Source organism: Zea mays, chromosome 1, assembly GCF_902167145.1.
Source record: "Zea mays cultivar B73 chromosome 1, Zm-B73-REFERENCE-NAM-5.0, whole genome shotgun sequence".
In the NCBI taxonomy this organism is placed as follows: domain Eukaryota; kingdom Viridiplantae; phylum Streptophyta; class Magnoliopsida; order Poales; family Poaceae; genus Zea; species Zea mays.
In genome coordinates this window covers 66,453,089-66,478,339 of record NC_050096.1, presented here as the reverse complement: position 1 = coordinate 66,478,339, position 25,251 = coordinate 66,453,089, and the positions used below count along the sequence as shown (strand labels likewise).

The 25,251-nt window shown below is 44.1% G+C and overlaps 3 protein-coding genes across 3 annotated transcripts; 2 read left to right on the top strand and 1 right to left on the bottom strand.

Annotated features, from left to right (window-relative positions):
• Positions 1-969: 969 nt before the first annotated feature.
• On the top strand, positions 970-3,575 carry LOC103644692 (uncharacterized). The gene is made up of 6 exons (XM_020541779.1): positions 970-1,038; positions 1,702-1,958; positions 2,097-2,717; positions 2,836-2,991; positions 3,057-3,116; positions 3,213-3,575. Exons 2-6 carry the CDS (start codon positions 1,713-1,715, stop codon positions 3,573-3,575), a joined length of 1,446 nt encoding a protein of 481 aa, XP_020397368.1. The 5' UTR covers positions 970-1,038; positions 1,702-1,712.
• Positions 3,576-3,713: 138 nt separating this feature from the next.
• Positions 3,714-5,367, top strand: LOC103644814 (uncharacterized). The gene is made up of 5 exons (XM_020547139.2): positions 3,714-3,771; positions 3,991-4,104; positions 4,190-4,270; positions 4,662-4,786; positions 4,871-5,367. Exons 1-5 carry the CDS (start codon positions 3,724-3,726, stop codon positions 5,094-5,096), a joined length of 594 nt encoding a protein of 197 aa, XP_020402728.1. The 5' UTR covers positions 3,714-3,723; the 3' UTR covers positions 5,097-5,367.
• Positions 5,368-7,538: 2,171 nt separating this feature from the next.
• On the bottom strand, positions 7,539-9,831 carry LOC103644693 (protein FAR1-RELATED SEQUENCE 5-like). Its single transcript, XM_020541777.2, has 5 exons — positions 9,326-9,831; positions 8,842-9,224; positions 8,284-8,747; positions 7,969-8,201; positions 7,539-7,545 (listed from the first exon to the last, which is right to left on the bottom strand). Exons 1-5 carry the CDS (start codon positions 9,796-9,798, stop codon positions 7,539-7,541), a joined length of 1,560 nt encoding a protein of 519 aa, XP_020397366.2. The 5' UTR covers positions 9,799-9,831.
• Between the last annotated feature and the right edge of the window lie 15,420 nt (positions 9,832-25,251).

Genomic DNA, 25,251 nt, shown 5'->3' with positions numbered 1-25,251 from the left:
GAAACCCTAGTCCTCTCGGGCAAAAGCAGTCGTCGCGGTCGGTTTTATATGATAGTACAGGAAGCGGTGTACAATATGCGCATACCAAAAAGTGTGTAAACCGTAACACGATTGAGCATAACACGTAGTTATAATTGACGTAAGTAGGTGGTACATTGAGCCAAAAAGCCTGCGCACCTGGTCGGTTGCTGGTCGGGGCTTCCAATAGTTAGAGAGAGCCCAGGGCTCTAAATACTATATCTATATATATATATATATATATATATATATATATATATATATATAGATATAGTATTTAGAGCCCTGGGCTCTCTCTAACTACAGGAAGCCCCGACCAGACACCGACCAGGTGCTCTGACCGGCGCGCACGCTTTACTGGTTTACTGTAATACACCGTTACGTCAATTATAAATACGAGTTATGATCCTTTTTGTTACCGTTTACACTCTTTTGGTGTGCGCACGTCTCGCGGCATCCGGGCCCACGGAAAGATCGTGTTCCCGCAATCTAGGCAGTTTACGTAATCCGGGCCCACGAATCAAGGAACTGAGCCGTCGTTTTCTCAGCTCAGCTCTCCCGTAACTATCGCTCCCGCCGAACCCTAGCCAAATACGCCGCCGTATGCTGCTTCTCCTCGGCGCCCGGCGAACCCTAGACTAACCGCCGCCGTCGCACTAAGATTCTCCCCCGCAGTTCCCCCGCCGTCGCATTCTCCTTCACCCCCGCAGAGACCCGCCTTCTCCGTCGCACGCCCTCGCCTTCTCCGCCGCAAACAGGCCGTGGCCTTGTTTTTCGTCTCCGGCAAGGGCCCCGGAATCGAGGAGGCGGTTGTGCCGCCCCTGCGTTCTCCTACTCGTCGGAGACCGAGACCTCGATCTTCTCCACCGCGTCGGCCGAACTCCGAGTCCCCTACCCCGTCGCGAGGTCCGTCCTCAACGTCGAGTCCCCGACGCATTTGGCACAGCCCCGCGTCGCGTTGGGTTGTCCCCTGCACAGCTGTATCGGATTCAGCCGCCCTCCAGGCCCATCCACATTCCGGTAAGCCATCAACATCTCTTCCAATCTGAATCGTAGATAGAGTTCACATTATTATTTTGCCAATTGCTTGATTTATCAAATACCAATTCATTATAAATTTATAGTTAATTGGAGACACAAATGTATAGTATGCAATCTATCACACCTTTATGCAGTTTACAATATTTTGTTTATGCTGATTTTGTTGACAGAAGCATGATCCATACATCAATACATTATGCCATAAAACCTATTGCTGTTCAATTTGGGCTAGCTCACACGAAATAACCATGTTATACATTAATTAGATGTCGCATATGAGCAGAATTTTTTTGATCAAGTTAGTCTCACAAGTTTATGCAATTTACAATATTGTGTTATGCTGATTTGTTGACAGAAGTATGATTCATACATCAATACATTATGCCATAAAACCTAATGCTGTTCAAATTGGGCCAGCTCAAACGAAATAACCAGGTTTTACATTAATTTGATGTCGCATATGAGCACATTTTTTTATCAAGTTAGTCTCATAAGTCTATGCAATTTACAATATTGTGTTATGCTGTTTTGTTGATACATTTATGCAATGTATGGTCATGAACTGATCTGAATTGACTTTGTGCTTATCTTTTTTTTGTTCCTTTACGTATTTTATGTATATGTGTTGTTTCATTTTGGTAGGAACATCAGTGATGAAGAACGTAGACCGACCACCTTCCAATCCAAAACGCATCATAATCCAGTCTACTCAGGAGTGCTTCAGCGTTGACATACCCCGTGCTCCGGCGGGGACTGTTAGACCCGAGACAAGGCGTGCTGCTGATGAGGATGATGACTTTATGCCATCATCCAAGAAGCGTAACTTGGACGACAGCCCTGGGAAAGTTTTGAAGAAGGTAGTCACTAAGCGGCGGAAAGCAGTGCCCCCACCCCGACAGGTTAGATATTTATGTCTATGGCAATATATCCTTTTTATGCGTGAAATCATGTTGTCTTTCTGTCTGAGTTAAACATTGTGTTGCGATTATGCACATGTAAATGTTTACAATATTCATTTTATATATTTTCCCCAGCAGAAGCTGAACGTCAGATGCAACCCCCAAGATGTGTTAGTAAGCATACAAATATTAAATGACAGACAGCAACAAGCAATTGCACGTAGGGGATTTTCTAGTATTCTTGATATGAGACTGGATGCACTCGGCAGCAGATCACACTTAGCTTGGCTGATGGAAAAGCTCGACCCCAATGACATGACAATTCGAGCTGGCCCTGGAAAGGAGCTGAAAATAACAAAGGATACGGTGCACCTAATTTTGGGTTTACCGAATGCTGGGGGAGGAACTGCATTGGGCATCGATGAAGCTGTTGTTGCCAACAATTTGAGAGCTGAACTTGGGCTATCGAAAGAAGATTTTGGGGTTACAGCTCTACAAGATCGTTTGAGGAAAGGTTCTGACGATGATTTAAGCATCAGATGCTTTTTCTTGATATTGTTCAATAGGTTGTTGTTCCCTACTGCCAGCTGGGGAATAACGAACCATGAGGTTCTTTTAACCGAGCAGATGGATCGTTTCCACCAGATTGACTGGTGTCAGCTTATTTTCAATGATTTATGCCAAGCTGCCAAGAAGTGGCATAACAGGAGCGTTACGAACGTTTCTACAACCATCTATGGATGTTCCATCGTTATTCTTGTAAGCATATCCTTTCTTTGTCTGTTACATGTACCCATAATCTTGTATGCAAAATCCATATACACGTAGTTTATGCTTTTGTTATGTCTTATAATGACTCATGTTATGCCTTTTGCAGCTGTATTATTTGGATCATTTGCATGACTCAGCGGCACCCCTGAACAAACGTGGAACACCACGAATCAAATACTTTGATAGGAATATTATTCAAGCCCTGACAAGAGCTGACAAGGGCAAGATACGCAAAGGAGAAGAAGCATTTGGACATTGCTCGGTATTTTTTCTTATGTGTCCATCATTTTTTTAGTTTTACTCCATATCTCACACATTTTTTTTTAGTTCCGAAGCTCCTCAGAGACCTGCTACACAGATGTACCACCCGTTTATGCACAATTCAAGGCATGATTCTATTTATATATTTGTTTGTCATAGAATTTCAACATAATATCCAGTTATATGCTATACATTTACTTAATAATTTTCAATTTACAACAGCATAAGACCAGGACCAATGCTTTTGATGTTCCTCGTCCTGACCCATCTGGACAGCACTCAATTCACATCGAACTCCCGCTCATCAGGGATTTGATATCAAGCAAGCTTAATCAGCTTCCATCCCGCCACCGCATGGGTTTCATAGAGAAGCTGTCACATTTTGATGCGGAGGTTGGTAAGGCGTGTTCAGTTATTAAACAGAATCTTCAGCAGATTGTTGAGAAACAATTCAATCTATCTGATGTTTTTGGCGAGTTAATTGATGAGGTCCTCCGTGCCGAGGCGGGTGACAACGAAGATGCTTATGATGTGCAGAAAACCACATCAAAATCAGATGATCATCTTCCCCAGACAGCTGGTTAGTCTGTTTAATGTATTTACGTCAATATAAAAAAGTTATGCAATCATTTATCCATATGTTTTTGATGCCATTATTTTTAACAATGTTTTATTTGTTTACATGACACGTACAGAAGGATGTACGTGTCCGGCCCCCCCAACTGTACCCGATATGTCTACTCCAGTTTCTCAGGTGGATACGCAGTTTACAGACACACAGGTACATGAATTACTGTTAAGGCAACAGCATATTCGTGTACTATTAGAAAGTTGTCCCGATGAAGCTGATATTGATCTACTGGTTCATACAAATATAACGAAACAGAACAAAACACCTACAACCTCAGTGGTAATGTTTTTACAATCATTGTATTTTTTCATTCTAGGGTTGTATTAATCGTTTTATGTAAATAGCATATAACCATTACAATTTTTTCAGGGTAAACATGGTGACGGTGGCAAGAACATGCCGACCAATACAAACGTCACTCCTAAAGCAACACCACACATGGATCCTGACGCGCCGATATTTGATGCGACACCGCAAATCAAGGTATGTCTAAAACCCCTCGTGTTTTTTCTATATTCTTATTAGCAGTTTACTAAATTTGTAATCCATTTATACCATCATTTGTTAGTCTACTGGCGGCGTACAACAAGTGGCAGAAACAGACTTGCCTGACAGTGGTCCATGCTTTGATCAGACTCCATCTGAACATGTCAGCTCAGTAATTTACATTTTCTTTGTAGTGTTCAACTTATCATAGATTTTTTACAGCCATGCTTCACAGTATAAATAGGTTATGCATCTTACAAATCAGTGTTATGCCCATTTACATATACATATATGCTGTGTATATGTGCATGCAGTTTTTGCATAACTGCTAGCTGACTATGATAAATTACACATTCATTTATGCAGTTTGCAAGAATATTTGTTTCTCTTTATATGTATCAGTAATGGCAGCTCATTAATTTTATGCCAGTTTATGACACTTCATTCCACATACGTATATTCCACTTTATGTCAGCTCAGTTATTTTCATTTTCTTTATAGTTGTCAAAATTGTTCACAGAGTTTTATGTATATTTTCATATATATATTTTTAGGTTTATGTTGAAACCGATCCAGCTACAAACACTCCACAGGTTGGCCAGGCTTCTCTTGATTCGGAGATGCAAACTGTGTTAGCTCTACGCGAATATTTGTGTGGTCTGCAATCTGACACCGGCAGGTACGAAGTTCATACTTAATCTAAATTTGTTTATATGCTTGTACATTTACGCCACCTCTCTAATTGATATAAAAAATTCACCAGGACCATAATAGATTATGGTGAATATTCAGCGACATGTTCTGACATATATGAATCTTTTGCCGATGGGAAGTGTCTCGACAATGGATTCATGCAGTGTTTCATCCAATGTGTTATTGATGATGCAAAAAATCAGCACACTTCCATGAGTTCGAACAGTTTGGTTCTTGATGTTAATGTTGGGGTAAACTATTGTAACTTACATACACCATTTTCATATACAAATTAGATCAACCCAAGTACACTCACTCCATTTATATTGTTTATTGCAGTCAATACTCAACTTTGAGGAACAGGAACGACACAGTCGCAATCCTCAACCTTTTGATGAATCTGTACTCCACACACTTCTAGACAATTCATTGCCTGAGACAGATGAGTTGGACCAATACAAAGCGGTAACAATCCTATTTCATAATCCAAACACAATTCCTTTTAAATGTAACATATCACATTGTTATGCTTTTGTAAGTTACCCTGTTAATTTTATGCTTTTTTTACACGGCCAGATCATGGTCCCCATGGTAAGCAGGGGGCATTGGACATTGTATGTTGTCAACAAGGTCAAGAAGTGCATTCATATTTTAGATTCCAACCCATATGGACCAACACTTGGTGGAACTACATGGAAGGACTATCATTTTGCACATTTGGGGTCAGGTGGCCGAAAGTTACCCTGGGCTAAGGTTATTATGAGCAGATTAAACAAAGCAATACAACATGTGCGGCCCAGTTCATGTTTTCCCAAGTTTGGTAACTTCACAATTGACTTGTGCCAAAATTGTCCTAACATGGTAGCTGGATCAAATGACTGTGGTTTTTATGTCATGGGTTACATTCTATTTTATCTATGCGACGAAGGATCTTTGCGGTCAGACATAGAAGCAGTATGTACAAATTTACCATTTAATTCTACAGTTGGCCCATGGCAACACATGGAACAGAGGTATAACTAACTCAGTGTTTTTGTTTTTGCAGGGCAACACCAGTGAGATACGGTCTCTTGCGCTGCATTACATCACATTCCACCCGAAGAACAAAGCATTACCGCTGCTCCAAGACATCCAAAGATTCAAGGTCTAAAGGACGTAGTTTAGTTTGGTCATGTAATATATTTTGTATACAATGGTTCCCTAAACTCCAGATCGGTTATGTGTGTATATTATGGCCAAAGTCCGTAGACGTTTCTTAGTTATGTCACTGACAACTTTGGGATCAGCTTTTTTCTAAACTGGCATGTTTTTCCAAACTGTGTTTGAAATGTAATGTCTGTTTCTTGCATTTGATTCTTCCAGGTTTCTGTACAATATTGTTATGTCAATAACCTCGAAGTATGCTTCTTTCTTGACCGTACTTTACGATATAATTATTGAAAGGCTTATGCATGTTTGTACAGTCAGATTGCTGCATATGTACAGTCAGATTGCTGCATAAATGTACATTCAGATTGCTGCATAACTGCATAACCTATCTGGACGTATGCATGTTCACGATATAATTATTGACCGTAGTATATGTTCAGCCAGTTTGCTGCATAACTGTTAAAGCTTATGACAAATTACACAGACATTTATGCCAGTTTGCACTACAACTTACGCAGTCATTTTTTGTACAGTCATGGTTCACAGGCTTACCCTCTTATGCATTACACAACGCATAGTTACGCAGGTTTTCACATACATTTATGCTAAGTACATATACAGTCAGACTGATGCATTGCTGTTAAAGCTTATGACAAACTACACATCCATTTATACCAGTTTGCAAGTATATTTATGATTCTTTCTGGAAGCAGACAAACGAACACAGGAATCACATTTACACAAGGAAATATTTGTATCTTATGCTCTTTTACTCTCTACCAGATGAATCATCATCTCCGACTTCCACCGTTCGTTTTTTCGACGTTGATGTCTCATTCCATTGCGGGGCTGCAGCTATGATTTTGTTCCTTGAACCAGGAGGCCGTCCTCGCTTACGTCCAGATAGGTTAGCCAATCGAACCCTATTATCCTCGACAGTTAAACACGTACGGCTGTTGTGACCATCAGCTATGCCACATTTCTGGCATTTCCTGCTCATCTTCTTAGCTCCTTTCGCACCCAATTTTAAAACTTGTTGCTCACTACTTTTGATTGTTCTTCCCTTAGGCTTGGCCTTATCTGGTCTTGTCAAGTTTACTCCTTCCATATGAAATTCCAGTTTCTACAAAACAAAGATATCAAGTCAGATTTTACTTTCTCATATGTCATCATATATTGTAGCAATGTTTTCACCTTTCTAGCTTCCACATCCATAGAACTACTCTCAACCAGCCGAATGTCAGTGTTATGTTCCAATGTTAATATCTGCATATTACATTGATCATCCTTAGTATTGCATTCATTTGTATTAGAGCCCATTAAAATTTCCTGTGAAATAAAACAAAGTCCAGTGAGGACACAAATTTTATAGTGCAGTATATGTAATACATTATAAAGATCTGTTCCATACCTCGTTCCCATCATCTAATTTGCGTAAGTTGTCTATAGCCATTTCTTCTGTTTCATACGCTTCGACCTATATCATCATTACAATCATGGATCATATTCGACAAGTAATTATGCAAAATTCATAACATCACGAGGTGCGTACCTGGATGTCATCGCAAACACTTGTGCCACAACTCTCATCAGTACCTATATCAGGCTCCACACGCATCAATAACCCTAATAATTCGTCCATCATCTCTAGGGCTTTATCATTCCCAGCTTTAGACATACTCGCATGGTGTACTACTTTCATTGCTTTTTTAAGCAACATCTTCTGTCTATATGATCTAGTTTCTCCATCTTTTCCTTTCAAATTCCTATCGTCTCTTGAAAAAGCCACATCTTGATGCGCGGAGTATGTGTATCGTTGCAAAATATACTCACTTGGGATCCTTTCAATTTGTAGATGCATGAAAGCGCGTACAAGATGAACACAAAATAGACCTATAATTGATTAAACATACATTATGTCATATATTAATCGTAAACAGCTATGCATTCGTAATAATTTATAATTTTTTATAGTATAACATACCTGTATGCTCCCAATGCTTGCACTCACATGAATACTTTCCGGCATCAACATCAGCCCTTATCTTGAATTGGTGTTGACCCCAAACAATTTTATTTGATCTTGTAGTATGTTTCACCACCCAATCATGTTCCTCACCCTCTGTATCACGGTCTATTCGGTATGCAGTTGCATATTTTACTGTCTCCTGAAACCTTGTCATCACAGCTCTAGTGTATGCCCTTGCTACTCTTATTTCAAACATATACAATGTAGTTGTATCCTTTTGACCCTGCAAATTACACAATATAGTATTAATACTGTTTTGGTTTTAATACCATAAAACATATGTTTTATTAATTTTTTTCACTTACCATGCATCCTAGTGCCTCTTTGGCCTCTTTCATCTTCCTACTATGCAGTAGCTTCATCATTTGCTTTGCAAATTGATGAAGCGGTGTGCTTGCATCCACGTGGGCACTCTTCACTAACTTGTTCATGCTCTCGCTTCGTTGTGTAGAGACCATAAGACCACAATAATCTCCTTTGAAAAATGCAGGTACCCAATCTCTGCGTATGTCATATAATCTGGCAAGGGTGTTGTTCTCGTGTAGGTGGAAATCATCAAGCATCATTTGCCAGGCTGCCTCGAACTCCATTTCATTCAATGGATGATGTATTATAGATTGGAACCTTGTTTTGAAATCCATGTCCTCAAATCTTGCATATAATTCATTCAAGTGGGGCATATACCTGTTTTGCACATGCCACAAACACAATCGATGTATTGTGTTTGGGAATACTCTGCCAAGTGCAATTGGCATGGCAGGGTCTTGATCTGAAATTTATAAATTTACATAACATCATGCAAGACAATATGATATCATATAGTACATGACATAATAATTACGAGCCATTTTATTACAACATACCTGTCAGCATCACTCGTGGTCCGTCACATCCCATGCATGTTTTGAACGTATTGAATACCCACTCGAATGTATCAACTGTCTCGTCTCCTAGTAAAGCAAACCCAAATATTGTGCATTGTAGGTGGTGGTTCGAACCAACAAACATGCCTAATGGCTTATCATACATATTAGTCTTATGTGTAGTATCAAAAGTAACTGCATCACCAAAATCAATGTACTCGGCTTGCTGGCTAGCATGGGACCAAAATATGCTTAAAATTTTCCCTTCTTTGTCCAGTTGAAAGTCTGAAAAAAACTGTGGATTATCTTTCTTGCATAATGAAAAAAAAGATAACAGTTTTGACACATCATTTGCATTTCTCTCCCTTTGCCATGCTTTTTTCCTGTCAAAAAATGTAATGATTATGCACTATATCTAACTCAACACATTACGATTGTTTATGTAATATAAAATACAATTATTGTCAATGCATAATACACTTACAGGTTACTCATGTCCTGCACGGTTATTGGAACGTTTTCTGGGCCACCATGCATTTCAGTAACAAAATCCATTATGCAATGTGGTGGAATCCTGCTTTCTTGCATCGCACTAAGGAACTCCATATATTCACGATCATGTGTTTTGTTGCATTGCAATTGCCCTTTTTCTGTATCTTTCTTCAAAAATTCATGATTATGCTCATAGTTTACCAGATCAATCCGAACAGAAATAACATTCTCTTTAGCATCATCGTAGATTTTTTTGAGTTTCATCCCAGCCTTGCACTGTGTTCGTTTCGAACATGTGTTACGTATCCTTGGATTTCCAGCTACCCTTTCAGCATTCTTTCCTTCCATTGAACAGTTCAACCATTTACAATTCTTCCGCTCCCTATATTTCTTCAACGGAAATCCTACCTCGTATGCATATTGACTATAAAAATTATACGCCTCATCCACGTTACTAAATGTCATACCGACTTTAGGTATCAATCTTACATCAATATTGTCCGGCTGCGCACAGAAATTTAACATTTACGATTCAATATCGAATAAATTTAACGTAATACGGGAGAACTTACATGGCTTTGAAGAATATGAGGTGTGTCCTGTTCATGTGGCCCAATATGTCTCATGGGGATGTGCTTCTCTGCGCCGACCACGTCTGCTGTTTTTGTGTGCTCTTCGATATGTCCAGGTGCCCTCAATGCCGCCGGAGGAGTCACAGATACACCCTCTGTGTATGGGGCGATTGCAGACAAAACAGGTTGCATGTCCATTAAAACAGACGTACCTACTGCCTCATGCGCAGATGTTACAGGGAGGATGCCATCGCCAGCGCCGGTGGTGGACATATTCTTCGCCGGCCGGACCTCTCACTTCCGCCGCAGGTAACCGCCGCCAACAATTCAGATGGACGAGCGAACGTGGACGCGGCTGTAAAGTTGTTTTAGTTTCCTGCCGTAACTGCGCCTTTATTTTCGCGCACGAAAATCACGTCTTGCCTTATTCCAAAACCTGCCGTGAACGTCTTGCATGGTTTACGCTATTATGTCTCACAACGTTATGCAGTCGTAAACGTCTATCACATGCAGATATTCGTGCGCGCGATTCCTGGCATGCAAAGATTCCATTTCTGCATGAGTTACGCACATTTGTACACAAATTTATGATTGCGTAATTGCATGTCGCGTGTAAGCCGGGATACGTGGTTATCCTTTGCATAAATGGCGCAGGCTGGCGTCCAGTGGGCCTAAATCGACCCGTTCGGTCTCCCTGGCTGGGGCTTCGCCCACTAATGGAAGCCCAGGGCTTCCATTACCTCTTCCCTATATATATATATATATATATATATATATATATATATATATAGAGAGAGAGAGAGAGAGAGAGAGACGATCCTCCATATCTCATGAAACACTCTTGGTTGGACTGGTTAGCAGTGTGTAGGGATGACAATTTAATCCGGAAACTAGAAACCCGTCGGCTGCGGATACGAGTGAAGATTTTGACTAGTGGGTGCAACCCACCTTCGACCCGAAGTTTCGCAAGTGTGAGCGTGGGTTTAGGGTTTAGATCTAAACTAGCACGTAAACAGAGATCTTACCGGTTTTGTATTCCTTGATCCTAACACAGTGTTCTTATAGTGGTGCTCTCTACGACCCTAGCTAGAACTACGTACAGCGTACTAGCATCCGTTTGCATATGCACCAATCAACAAGGTTACTTCGATTGCAGCACCTCGATTCCTCAACGGTCTAATCCCAAACGTTGTAGTACTAGTCAATTGCACGCTTGCAATTTCACGTGCTAATTATTTGCGTGGCCAGGCCACAACGCGCGCTTTACCTGCCCCGCATGCATGCAAGGAAATCCTGCAGATGGAGACCGCTGGCAATAGAAGACCGCCGGACCCTCATTGCACCATGTGGCATACGTCCAGTGGGCAGTGGCTGGACCACGTCCTCCACCTCGCGCCAACGTCCTCCGTCCAGCCGAGCGACCGCCCGTTTGCAAGGAAAAGCCGTGTGGACCGCACCAGCAGCTAATAAGGGCATGTAGTGAGACTGACAGTGGAACGATTTTATAAGTACAAGAGACAATAAAGAAATTGTATGTGTTAAAGTGTACTCAGTGGAGAGAGACAGAGAGAATACAAATGACAGAACGAACTAACTGTTGTATTCATCTCATGAAGTCAAAGTGTACATATATACATAGTGAAGAGACACCACGAAGGGTCGCACCCCTTGGAATTAGATCACATGAAAGGTTTTCTAACACTCCCCCTTGATCAATTCCAACTTCATTTGATCATCTGTCAGCCGTTATTCCAAGACATATCTCCTTAAAAACCCTGTGGAAAAAATAAGGAGTATACAATATCTTTTGGATAGTGAGTTAATCTCACTTGAACTCCAAAAGGAAAATATGCTTGTAATCATCATGCATAAAAACCCCTGTGGGGAAAAGTCAATGATGAAGCATATAGCTTAGTTGATATTACCTCGTTAAAAACTTTGGATGAGAAAACCTTAATAAGGCAAAACTCATACGAAGAAAAGAGTGTAATATGATGGTACAAAACAGGTCGAATATCACGGAGAATTACTCCCCCTGATCTTGCAAACACTTAAGTCTTCTCATACCAATCACCTCAACACATTCCTGAAAACGTTGAGTATGGTAGAGATTTTGTGAATAGATCAACAAGATTATCACAAGACTTTGTTTGCAAGATGTTGATATTTCCATTTTCCTGTTTCCATCTGAACAACACAAGCTCAATTATCCTTATGGATAATGGTCGGTGGTTCAATTGAACCACAATACGACATTGTTCTCCAATGGACCTCTAGCCCAAAGAACAATAATATGTCTATAGTCATCATCTCAAAAACCCCAGTGGGGAAAAATAAATGATGAGACATATAACTCAGGCTAATATTTTTCCAAGATAATCTTGCTAGAAAATCTGAGAAATCAACATATCAGCTGAGTCTCCTTAAAAACCCAATGGGAAAAATAAGGAGAATAATCACGATCTATTGTTGATCATTTAAACTCTTATGAGATAAACTCATAACCTAGTTCAAATACAACAATAGCTATGTCATAATGTATCATCCTCGAAAACCTCTACGGGAAAAATAGATGATACGACATAGGCCTTGTGTTGATGTTGCCTCGTTAAAAACTTTGAATGAGAAACCCAATCAGGGAAAAACTCATGCGAAGAAAAGAGTACAACATAATGTGTAAACAAGTTCTTCTGATCAAGAGGAAACTCCCCCTGATCTTTACGAATCACTAAGTCATCTCATACCTGCTCTCAAACACATTAAAAATGTGGAGTAAGGTAGAGACTTAGTTCGTAACTTGTTTTTCATCTAAACAACACAAAGTAATATTATCTCCATAGATAATAAGGTCAATGATATAAAATCATGACCACCACATACCCTCAGTATGTAGTACATCATTCTGTGTGTAAGTGACCATTAATCTCTGTTGATCGGCATTTATCAAACAGTGGGTCCAACTTACCAGAGGTATGTCATTGATCTTGTACCTGGGGATCTTCTATAGATATCCAAGATCAGTATATCCAAACATAAGGAGAACATGAGTATACCTGGAGATCATAACTCGATCTCATGTGCTGTTAGCTAGCAAATCTTTGCAAAGCAATATCCGGCCGGATGCTCTTGCAAGATACAATAGCACATCTCATGATCGGAAAGAATCAAATAACAATGATTCTCTCATATTGAATTTCTTCAATATATGTTGGATATAGACAATTTTTGTATCCAAGATACTCAAGATAGTTTACTTTGAATTGAAATATCTTACAATTCATATCATCTATCTCGAACTCCGTCGATAAGTAATGTATGTTTAGAAATATGTTGCACATATTTACGCTAAACATACCATTCTTTGTGTATCCGTTCGGAAGGAAGGATTCACTAGGTCGAATGTACCATATTTGACCTGAATGCTCTAAGTCACAAAGACTTTCCAAGCATTGCAAATTTGTGATTGGTTATTATATATTTGGAATCCTTCAAGACTCCATAAATACCATAATTCAGTGACCACATATGCATATGTTGTCACTACATCTATCAACTGCAAAGATAGATGATTTACTGCCCTTTGTATTGTATCGGAATTTTACTACTCACGGTAGAAGAGAATTTATAGCATTAAAATAATGCTTGGGTTTGCGTATAAACCCAGTTGCTACTAGCCATGCTTTCTCACCACCTCATTGTTTCCAAGTCCATGAAAACAAACTTGTATCCACAGTAAGATACCTTGAAGTGAAAATAAGTTAACACTTCTTTCCGGTGAGCAAGGCTATCTCTGCAATATTGTATCACTCAACAAGATCCAATTTGAGCATACTCGTGCTCTGCTATGGCCATAGTCTTTTGGATCACTTGGAGCGCATATACAATTGCTGAGATGTATGTGTCGACACTTGTAGCTTTCAAATAACATAATTCTCTAGTTGACATGAAGTCATTTTTATGCGCCCATATGATTCTTCGTGAAATCCCAAAACGAGAATCAAGGGCTTCCGATAACCTAGCCTCATCAGTGCGCACTGAGCTAGGTTGTGAATGTCTTCCATTCACAGGATAATCAATATCCTTTAGGTGTCCACCAACGCTAAGTTGGTTACCAACGAATAGATGGTCTGCATTTACTATCTTAGAAGGTCTAGCCTTCAGCTGCTTGCAAGCATCTTAATCCCAATTTGTGACCATACTTCTCCCCCTCTTATTTACAACATCATTGTAATAGGGAGTTGAGTGGTGTTCCATTTAACCAATCTTTCTGGCACTTCCACATAGGATTAATTTGAGTGACACCTCATAGTAAATGCACATGGCAGTCAATTTGCAACTTCTTGCAAATCATTCGAACCCAAAGGTTCAGTTTTAGTACGTGATCCTGAGCCTGAATGCTTACTGCATTCATTATAATTTCCTGGCATTCTTTTTGGTACTTGAAATCTCCCCCTAATGCCTGGAAAAGCTCATGATTCAAGCAAGCGTACGGGCCGTAAATAGATTCTCATGAAGAGATTCTAAAACTTAATGATCGACGGAGAATGAATTCTCACATAGATCCCCAGCTTTCTGTGTGCCCATACATGTACGCTGTGGTGGTGAGATTGGGAAAACATACCCAATGTACGCATGGGAAATCTTTCATGGATTCCCACGTACTAAAAACCATAGGGGAATTTGTACATATAGTACATGCAGTTCATCACAAGTCAGGAGCATGCAAAACTTCCTGACGCCAACCATAACTAGTTGGAAGTGACAATTCATTATTGATGGTCATTAATGATCTGAAATTTTCGAATCTATCACAGATTCATCATATCCTTTATGGATATCATTCTGAATACCAAGACAAACAATCACCATTGTAAGCACGTTTGGTAAATTCAGTAGTGTGGAGGCTAATGTGCTCAAGCGTGAGACATTATTACTTAATGGTCATGTGTTGTCCGAAGGACACACTTGAGGTCATCATATAGATGCACCAAATAACCATATGAAGCCTTCAATGTCCATACAACTCTGTAATGGACCACACTCGTTCCTTTGAAACAATTCAAAGAACTTAACCAATTTAGATCAGATTTTAAGATAAGAGGGACTTAAAATCTCATTCCCAATGATACTCATCAAGTATCTATCTTATGGGAAAAACATGACCAATAGAATTGTTCATAACTTTTCATTTCATCCCAACAATGGGATGACCAATTCAATCTTACCCAGCATGGTAAGTATCATCACTTGAAAAGTTATAACATATGCAACACTTTGTATGAGAGGATGTATGTAGAATACAATCCATAAGAAATGTTTCTGAGAAACATATGCAATATCCATCACTATCACCTTGTGTTTCCACATGATAGAAATTATATGGATATCTCTATAATATGGTAAGATAACAATTAGGATATATCAACACATCCTTGATACTTCCATTACCAAAAAGGGACTAGATATTAACATATCATGATATCGCGCGAAGCGATTGTCAAAATATTCTTTCCTCTTTCCAAAGGAATATGAGAATATTTTGTTTCCCCACTTATAGAGTTTGTGGCTCTATTCTCCACATTGCATGTTCCTTCCTCAATTGGAAGAATCCCCGTACAAGTTTGCACAACTCAAATCAATGAGTCATCAACTCCCTTGATGAGTTCGTTCAACTCTAATCGATGAGTTTGTTCAACTCAAATCACATGAGTGATCAACTCGAATCGATGAGTTTGTTTAACTCAAATTCATATGAGTTTTTACACTCAAATCACATGAGTGTGTTCAACTCACACCGCATGAGTTGAACCTATCACAACATCAATTATGAGATTATACCAAATCTCATGCATCATTTAAATAGTACTCAAAAGCAAATCATCTAACAAAGTGGTCTTCTCTTAGAAAAAAGAAGTGTTGTTACATGATTAGTCCAAATCATGAATTACACAACTAACCACTGTTATCATGTCAGATGGAAGATTGAAGTACACTTCATATCTTAGCTTTCATGAGTAGTATGCATCTATTGGGATTTCATATAGATGATTAGATGCTTAGGCATACAACACTATACCACGTATAGTGTAATGACAAAAGAGTTTGTCATACTCATTGCCCTTCCCTTTTTAATGTGCTTATATATTTGCTTTCAAGCAAAAATATTTGAATACAAAGTGTTAGTCTACAACATAATGTAGACTCATACTCATAAGTACACAAGTCTTATGATTTTCTTTGCTATTCATTTTGCGCTTGCACATCAAGCCACAAAAACACATAAGTTCTTTTCATAAGAACCATAAGAGAAAGAGAGCATCTCATTTCCTCCAAATTGAAGAGGTGAATTCCCATATCATGCAAAAATGATCTTGATATCTAATGAACATTGAGGATAATTAAGCCCAGTAGGCGAGTTCATCAAACTCTATTAAATAATTATCCTCCAAATGGATTAACCATTTTCTGATGTTGTAATATGCCGCAAAATATATCATATCTTTATATGTTGGAGAACTCTAGGTATCACATAAAGTGTACCAAAAGATTTTTGAAAATTGGTGTACACAACGTAGATAATCTCCATGTAATAAAACAATGGAGTAGATCTCTCAGTAGTGGGCAAAACTTTTGCTGCCTGAAAGCATGGTCTCTGGGCTGATATATTCAAAGAACATACCGCAGCCAATGCTAAGGACTCCACTACCCTGTGCTTGACCATAATTTCAAAAATAAAATGGAAATCACCATAAAGGTGAATAACCAACATCACATCTCCAACATATCTACTTGGAAGAACACATAGGTAATCATCATAACCATATGATGTAGACCTCTTACTGATGGGCAAATAATATTTTGTTGTCTAAAAGCTTGGTCTCAGGGCAAATAAATTCTAAGAACTTATTGCAGCCAAAGCCTAGATCTCCATCATGTGTTGAATAATCCCAAGTTCAAGATATGTGTCATATTTTGCAAGAATTCATTGTTTAATTAAGTAGAACTTAATTAAAAGAATTCTTTTTAGCAGTCAGCATGACTGCAACGTCCAGCCTGGCTCCATAGCCCGCGACGCCTGTGTGGTCCATGATCTTTTTGGATAGCACGTATAGGTAATCATCTCGAAAGATGTAGACCTCATAGTGATAGGCATTTCAAATGCGGCCTAAAGCACGGTCTCTGGGCTACTAAACTCTATAAAGAATTTAGTGCAGCCATTGCTTAGGACTCCATCACCCTATGCTTTTCCAAAAAAACACAACCTTATTTTGCATGAGGACCAGTGAGTTTCGACTTATTAATGTGCTATGTTTTCCATGCAAACATAATAGAATGCAAAAACAAAAGCAAGTCGAAAATATGTGAATTATAAATATAAATAAAAATATAATTCACTTAACAAGTCTGCATTTTTCATAACAAAAACAGACAACTATGTATAATACATAGAATAATTTGTCGTCTAATGTAATTACGTACATCATGAGCAGTCTAAGTATCTAAATTTAGATACAAAACACTGTTAAAAAAACAGTAATTTATATGAACGCAATGTTTGTCTGATTGTATTTGCAGAAAATAGGAGGCCTAAATAATAAATTATGTAGACTCAATCAGTGGAAATGGCTCACCATGTCGAGTCAGACCCAAAAAAAAACATTTGGCCCAACAAAAAAAATCCATTAAAACTGGCGGCTAGGGTTAGAAAACCTAACCGCCTCCTCTCTCTCATCCCACCTGGTGGCGGCTGCCATGCTCCGGCGGCCTGGCGCGGCTGTCCCCAGCCTTGACACGGTGGTCCTGTCCCGACGGCGCTCGGCCTCGGGCGGCCTCCGGTGGCGCGTGGGCGGCCTGGGCACGGCCAGCCCCAGCCACGGTATGGCGACCCGGTCCCGTCGGCGCTTGGCCTCTTCCGGGCCCCGCTTCGAGCCATGGCGGCGCGGCAATGGCGCTCCCCCAAGCGGCGCGACGGCCTGGCCGCGGGGGCTTCATGGCCCCGACGACGCGGCCCCTCGGCGGCGTGCGCTGGTGGCACCCCGGCACGCACGGGCCCGACCAAGCGGGCGTCCTTGGCCCCGACGGCGCATGAGCATGACACCCCGGCACGCAGGCGTGGGATCCGACCACGGCGGCTCGGGGCACGGCATCCGGCGGCTCGGGCGAGCAGGCCCCTAGCAGCGCGCAGCCCCCAACCAAAAGGCGCGGGCGCGACCTTAGTCGTTGAGACGAGCGCGCGGCCTTCCGGCTCGCGGGCGCGGCCTTAGCCGCAGAGGCGAGCGTGCGGCCTCCCGGCTCGCGGGCACGGCCTCCCGGCTTGCGGGCGCGGCCCCTAGACGGCGCGCGGGCGCAGCCCCTGGCGGGGCAGGCGTGCGGCCGGCTCGGGCGTCTCCGGTGGTGGGAGCACCGGTCATGGGCTACCCCGGTCAGTGCGGGCGGCCACGACCCTCTGGCGCGGTCAGGCGCAGGGAGCCCTCGGCCAGCACGGGCGCGCATCGACAACGACGGTGCGGTTACTCCGTCCTCGGCCTGGGCGCAACGGCCTCGGCCCCGGCGGCGCAAGGCACGACTCCCTGGCAGCGCGAGGTTGCTGCCCCCCGCGGCGCGCATGGTCCCCAGCGGCACACTTCACTGGTACGGATGAGGCCCTGTTGCGTGCACAACAGCCAAGGCTAGGGAGCGGGAACGGCTCCAGTGGCGCGGATGCCACCAGCCTGGCCTCCACCGCAGCGTCCGTCGAGGCGCTGGCGGAGATTAGAGACAATATTGCTTCAGATCCATGATAGGTTATTACTCACAGAGAGTGTCGCGCAGGAGCGGGTCTGCCAACGCCATCATGGTCTTGCTTGTTCATCTTTTTCATGGATGATGATAACAGTTACCGCATCGTAGCGAACTGCACTGTGCTGTACGATGATGGCAGTTCAATCTTCTGCTCCGCTTTTGCATTGGCCGATTAATCTCAGTAGAGCAAGTGACTGATAACGTGTTAAAGTGTACTCAGTGGAGAGAGACAGAGAGAATACAAATGACAGAACGAACTAACTGTTGTATTCATCTCATGAAGTCAAAGTGTACATATATACATAGTGAAGAGACACCACGAAGGGTCGCACCCCTTGGAATTAGATCACATGAAAGGTTTTCTAACAGTATGGTACTATTCTGAGGCCATAAATCATAAATGCAGTCAAGAGACAATGCCTAAGGACAATCGTGTAGAGAACCTATATTTTTTCCAGCTAACACTCTAGAGACTCCTCAAAAGACCTCCTATTAAATAACGTTGTACACGCCTTAAAGCCGCGTCAGAGATTTGGAATCCTACCCACGTTGGTCCAACTTTTGTCCTTTTTCTACTATCGTGCCCCACAACACTTATATTTCGCTTCGGATTAAAGACAGTCGTTTGGACTACTGCAGCTGTAATTTATATAGACAAAACACGGTACAAACAGTAGAAGCCAGTACGAATTAAAGTCAAGCGTGTGTCTGTCCAACATCAGATTTATATGGATGCTCATACACTACCGGACACAACTGCTTTGTCGAGTGCTTCAAGCACTCGGCAAAGCCCAGAAAAACACTCAACAAACTCTTTGTCGTGTGTGACTCTCGACAAAGAGGACTCGATGAAATATACATCGGCAACGACTGCTTTGCCGAGTACTTTTTGTCGGTCTGGTGCTCGATAAAGAAAAGTTGTCGTGACGACGACAAGTGACGGAGGCGGAGACTTTGCCGAGTGTACTCACTGATACTCGACAAAGAGGGATCCTTGCCGAGTGCCTGCTAGCCTAGCACTCGGCAAAGAAGGCTCCAGTGGACCCCTTTGCCATTCACTTTGCCGAGTACGCTAGGAAGCACTCGACAAAGGGAGCTTCTTTGCCGAGTTCCAGGACTACAACACTCAGCAAAGAAGCTATATCGGTTCCCATGTGTGCCTTTTTTGTCGAGTGCTATGGCCATTGAATATGGCAAAGACTCTCTTGGTCGAGTGTAACACTCGGCAAAGCGACAAGAAACCCGCTTTTTATTTGTTTTTATTATTCCATCCAAACAAACAAAACGTATATTACATAATCATCACAAAGTTCACAAACATGTCTAAGTTCAGACCTATTTTCACCAATATAAGTATTACCAACTCACAAACACACGTTCAGACCAAGTTTCTCACATAAGTCTCGCAGTCACCACTAACAGAAGATCATCAGCGAGGTGGGCGGTTGTACTGGTTTGGCGAAGGGCTGGGCAAACCATGAGAGTTGTTTGATGCTGCCGATTGATTCTGCACAGAGAAGAGATTACATGTGTGAGACCAGATGAATATATATCATGCAGGACTAAAATTTTGTACTCACAGGAGCATGAAACTGAGCATGGTCAGCTGCAGGGAACAACAAAGGTGGTGTAGCAAAACTCTGTGTGGCGCCAAGGCTCTGCATGTACTAGAACATCTCTGCCATCCTCTGCTGATCTGCCAAGCGAGCCGCCCGCTTTGCCTCCCGCTCCGCCCTCATCCTTGCCTCCGTCTTCATATGTTCCCTCCTCTCTTCTTCAAGCTGGGCCTATAATATTTCACCTCAATGTTATAATAATGCAAATAGAAGGTATATAACTCAATGAATGACGAGACACAAAAGCACTAAACTAGAGTTCCTGGATGCGATGTTGTGAGCTATCCTGCTGAGGTCGTATGGCTGGGCTCGCGCTCTTGCTCCTTGCTCGCACCTGAGATAGAGTGGGAGTAGAGGACGAGTCGATCACCCCGTCGGAAATCCAGTATATCCCATGCCTCTTGCCACCTCCGACCCTCATGAGAATATCTCCATCGATGTCATCGGTCTTCAGATTGTAATCTGGCCCATGGACCTCTTTTGCCATGGTGGTGTACTCAGTGAGGCGCTTGTGGATGTCGAGGTTGCTATATGCCTCGAGTTCATCCTCCAGGTTGTAGGTGACATCAGACATTGCCTTACCCTTGGGCCATATCATATGTCGAGAAGATGAAGCAAGGTTGGCCACCATGTGACGCCGACTACTGAAAAACCAACGAGATAGTGAGAAATCATGCCTAATCGAAAGTTGGACAAAATAAAAGAGAGCATGTACTCATGCTTCTGCGTATTTACCGCGGCTGCGACCGCCTTGGTGGTGGGAGGGACTTTGCATCATTAAACTGCGTTCCTAGTTAGTGTTGTGCGCCTCGTCCCACTCGTTCGAGCACCACCTTTGCACCATCTGCTCCCAGCACTTAGGATGTGTGGCGCACCAATAAGGAATCATCTACAAAAAAAATCGAGTACACAACATACACTAACGAACACAACTACTTTGTCAAGTGCTTTAGGCACTCAACAAAGCCTTGAAAACAATCGACAAACTATTTGCCTACTGTGACTCTCGATAAAGAGAACTCGGTTAATTGTACTGTACATCGACAATGGCTTCTTTGCCGAGTACTTTTTGTCGGCACTCGGCAAATTATTTGTTGAGTGTCATCTGGTACTCGGTAAAGAAAAGTTGCCATCATGGCGCCAAGTGACGGTGATGAAGCCTTTGCCGAGTGTCCGACCTGACACTCGGCAAAGGCTCCCTCATTGTCGAGTGCCTTCTGGACTAGCGCTCGACAAATAAGGCTCCAGTGGGGCCCTTTTCTAGTCCCTTTGCCGAGTGCTCGGGGATGCACTTGGCAAAGGCTCCCTCTTTGCCGAGTGCTTGTTGGACTAGCGCTCGACAAAGAAGGCTCCAGTGGGCCCCTTTATCGAGTGCTTCGGGAGGCACTGAACAAAGTGAGCTTCTTTGCCAAGTGTCGGGGCCACCACACTTGGCAAAGAAGCTTTACTAGTTCCCACTATACCTTCTTTGTCGAGTGCTATGGTCATGGCACTCGACAAAGAACCTCTTTGCCGAGTGTAACACTCTACAAAGTGACTAGAAAACCCCTTTTGTATTTGTTTTTATTATTCCATCCAAACAAACAAAAGATATATCACAAAATCATCGGTAAAATCGGCAGAAACCGGTAAAATCGGCAGATTTGCCCAGGCAAATTCAAAAAATTTCTGTGTCAAACGATGAAAACCGTCGATTTGTCGACAAAATATCTGGTTTTTTATGCTCACTACAGGAAAAATAAAAACAAAATGATAGGGTTCATTTGTATTTTCTTAATTCACGTTGCATCTAGATGCTCCTTTAAATAGGTACCATCTCATGCATTCGTCGTTTCTCTACAATAATTGCAATTGAAACACCACTACGGGAATTTGGCTCTTTGCCGAGTGCCATATTCTTTGCCGAGTGTTTTATTTTGGGCACTCGGCAAAAAAGCTCTTTGCCGAGTGCCACACAAAAAACCCTCGGTAAAAGAAAACACTCGGCGAAGAGGCCCTTTGCCGAGTGTTTTATATTTGACACTCGGCAAAGAGTTTCTTTGCCGAGTGTCTTTTTTTGACACTCGGCAAAGGGCTCTTTGCCCAGTGTCACAAATACAACACTCGGCAAAGCTCTTTGCCGAGTGTTTTTTCTCCAACACTAGGCAAAGACAATTTTAAAATCACATTTTAAAGTAGTAAATTAATTCAAATGAAAAAGTTTTCAACTATAAATTTGTATAACTCATCATGATGTACAATTTATATATTGAACATTTCTTCATATGACAAAATAAAAATAAATTTGTTCATAAAACCTATATCTCTCTCGTAGTTTATGAAACTACGAGAGAGACGTATAGAATTTGTGCATATTGTTAAAACCATCATGTGAGATAAACAAATGACCAAACAACCTGTCGGCGTTTCGAGACCGGGGGGTCCCTAAGCCGACGAGTGAGTGTGTCGCGTGCCCCAGCCCAGATGGGTCGAGCGCGTGGGCGAGCGCGAAGGGGGGAAGCGAGGTGGCCGGAGACGGGCGTGAGAGAGGTGGAAATCCCGCGGCCTTCGTGTTCGTCCCGCGCCCAGGTCGGGTGCGCTTGCAGTAGGGGGTTACAAGCGTCCACGCGGGTGAGGGAAGCGAGCGGCCCCAAGAGAGCGCCTATCTCGTCCTCGTCCCCGCGCGGCCAACCTTCTCTAAGAAGGCCCTGGTCCTTCCTTTTATAGGCGTAAGGAGAGGATCCAGGTGTACAATGGGGGTGTAGCAGAGTGCTACGTGTCTAGCGGGGGAGAGCTAGCGCCCTAAGTACATGCCAATGTGGCAGCCGGAGAGATCTTGGCACCTAGCTGGTGTGATGTCGTGGCTGTCGGAGGAGCAACGGAGCCTGGCGGAGGGACAGCTGTCGGAGCGGTTGAGTCCTTGCTGACGTCCTCCTGCTTCCGTAAGAGAGCTGAGAGTCGCCGTCATCACAGGGCTTGCGGGGCGCCATCATTGCCTATCTGGCGGAGCTAGCCAGATGGGACACCGGTCTTGTTCTCTGCGGCCCGAGTCGGCTCGGGGTAGGGTGATGATGGCGCTTCCTGTTGACGTGGCTGGCCTGCGCCCTAGGTCGGGCGACGTGGAGGCTCCTCCGAAGCCGAGGTCGAGTCTGTCTTCCATGGCCGAGGCCGAGCCCGAGCCCCTGGGTCGGGCGAGGCGGAGGTCGTTCGGTAGAGGCCAGGGCGGAGTCCGAGCCCTAGGGTCGGGCGAAGCGGAGTTCGTCGTCTTCTGGGGTTGAGCCCGAGTCCGAGCCCTAGGTCGGGCGGAGCGGAGTTCGCCGTCTTCTGGGGTTGAGCCCGAGTCCGAGCCCTGAGTCGGGCGGAGCGGAGTTCGCCGTCTTCCGGTCCGAGCCCTGGGTCGGGCGGAGCGGAGTTCGCCGTCTTCCGGGGCCTAGCCCGAGTCCGAGCCCTGGGTCGGGCGGAGCGGAGTTCGCCGTCTTCCGGGGCCTAGCCCGAGTCCGAGCCCTGGGTCGGGCGGAGCGGAGTTCGCCGTCTTCCGGGCCTAGCCCGAGTTCGAGCCCTGGGTCGGGCGGAGCGGAGTTCGCCGTCTTCTGGGCCTAGCCCGAGTCCGAGCCCTGGGTCGGGCGGAGCGGAGTTCGCCATCTTCCGGGGCTTAGCCCGAGTCCGAGCCCTGGGTCGGGCGGAGCGGAGTTTCCTATGGCGCCTTTGGCAGGGCCTGACTGCCTGTCAGTCTCACTCTGTCAAGTGGCACTGCAGTCGGAGTGGCGCAGGCGGCGCTGTCCTTCTGTCAGACCGGTCAATGGAGCGGCGAAGTGACGGCGGTCACTTCGGCTCTGCCGGGGGGCGCGCGTCAGGATAAAGGTGTCAGGCCACCTTTGCGTTAAATGCTCCTGCGACTCGGTCGATCGGCGCGGAGATTTAGTCAGGGTTGCTTCCTAGCGAAGGCAAGGCCTCGGGCGAGCCGGAGACGTGTCCGCCGTTGGAGGGGGGCCTCGGGCGAGACGGAAATCCCTCGGGGTTGGCTGCCCTTGTCCAAGGCTAGGCTCGGGTGAGGCGTGATCGAGTCGCTCGTATGGACTGATCCCTGACTTAATCGCACCAATCAGGCCTCTGCAGCTTTATGCTGATGGGGGTTACCAGCTGAGAATTAGGCGTCTTGAGGGTACCCCTAATTATGGTCCCCGACAGTAGCCCCCGAGCCTCGAAGGGAGTGTTAGCACTCGCTTGGAGGCTTTCGTCGCACTTTTTTGCAAGGGGACCAGCCTTTCTCGGTTGCATTTTGTTCCGGTGGGTGCGTGCGAGCGCACCCGCCGGGTGTAGCCCCCGAGGCCTCGGAGGAGTGGTTTCACTCCTCCGAGGTCTTAATGCCTTGCGTAATGCTTCGGCTGGTCTGGTTGTTCCCTCATGCGAACTGGCCGTAGCCCGGGTGCACGGTCAGGGCCCAAGTTCTCGGGCTGGTATGTTGACGCTGTCAACGGTTCGGCCGGAGCCGGTTTTGCGAGAGCAGCCCCCGAGCCTCCGCACAGGGCGAGAGGGCGATCAGGGACAGACTCGGCTTTTTTACATACGCCCCTACGTCGCCTTTCCGCAAGGAGGAGGGGGGAGAGCGACATGTTACCCTCGATGGGCACCGAACATGGTGTCTCCGGTGAGCTGCAAGCGGGTAATCCGAGTGGACGTCTGTGCCCCGTTCGTTGGGGGTCGGCTAGGGGCCCAGAGGCACGCCCAAAAGTACCTGCGGGTGATCTGCCAGACCCGGTCCCCTGGCGACGGGGTCCGAGGGCTCGATGCCTCCCTCCGATGGGATTCCGTTACAAGATCGCTCCCGCTGGTCTCGGAAATGTCCTAGGGTACCTCGGGAGCGCAGCCCGAGCCTTGGTTATGTATCGAACGTACCCCTGGTCATCCCTCGCTCGGCGTCTGAGGTGACTGTGAACCCTTCGGGGGCCAGCCTTCGAACCCCTGATCAG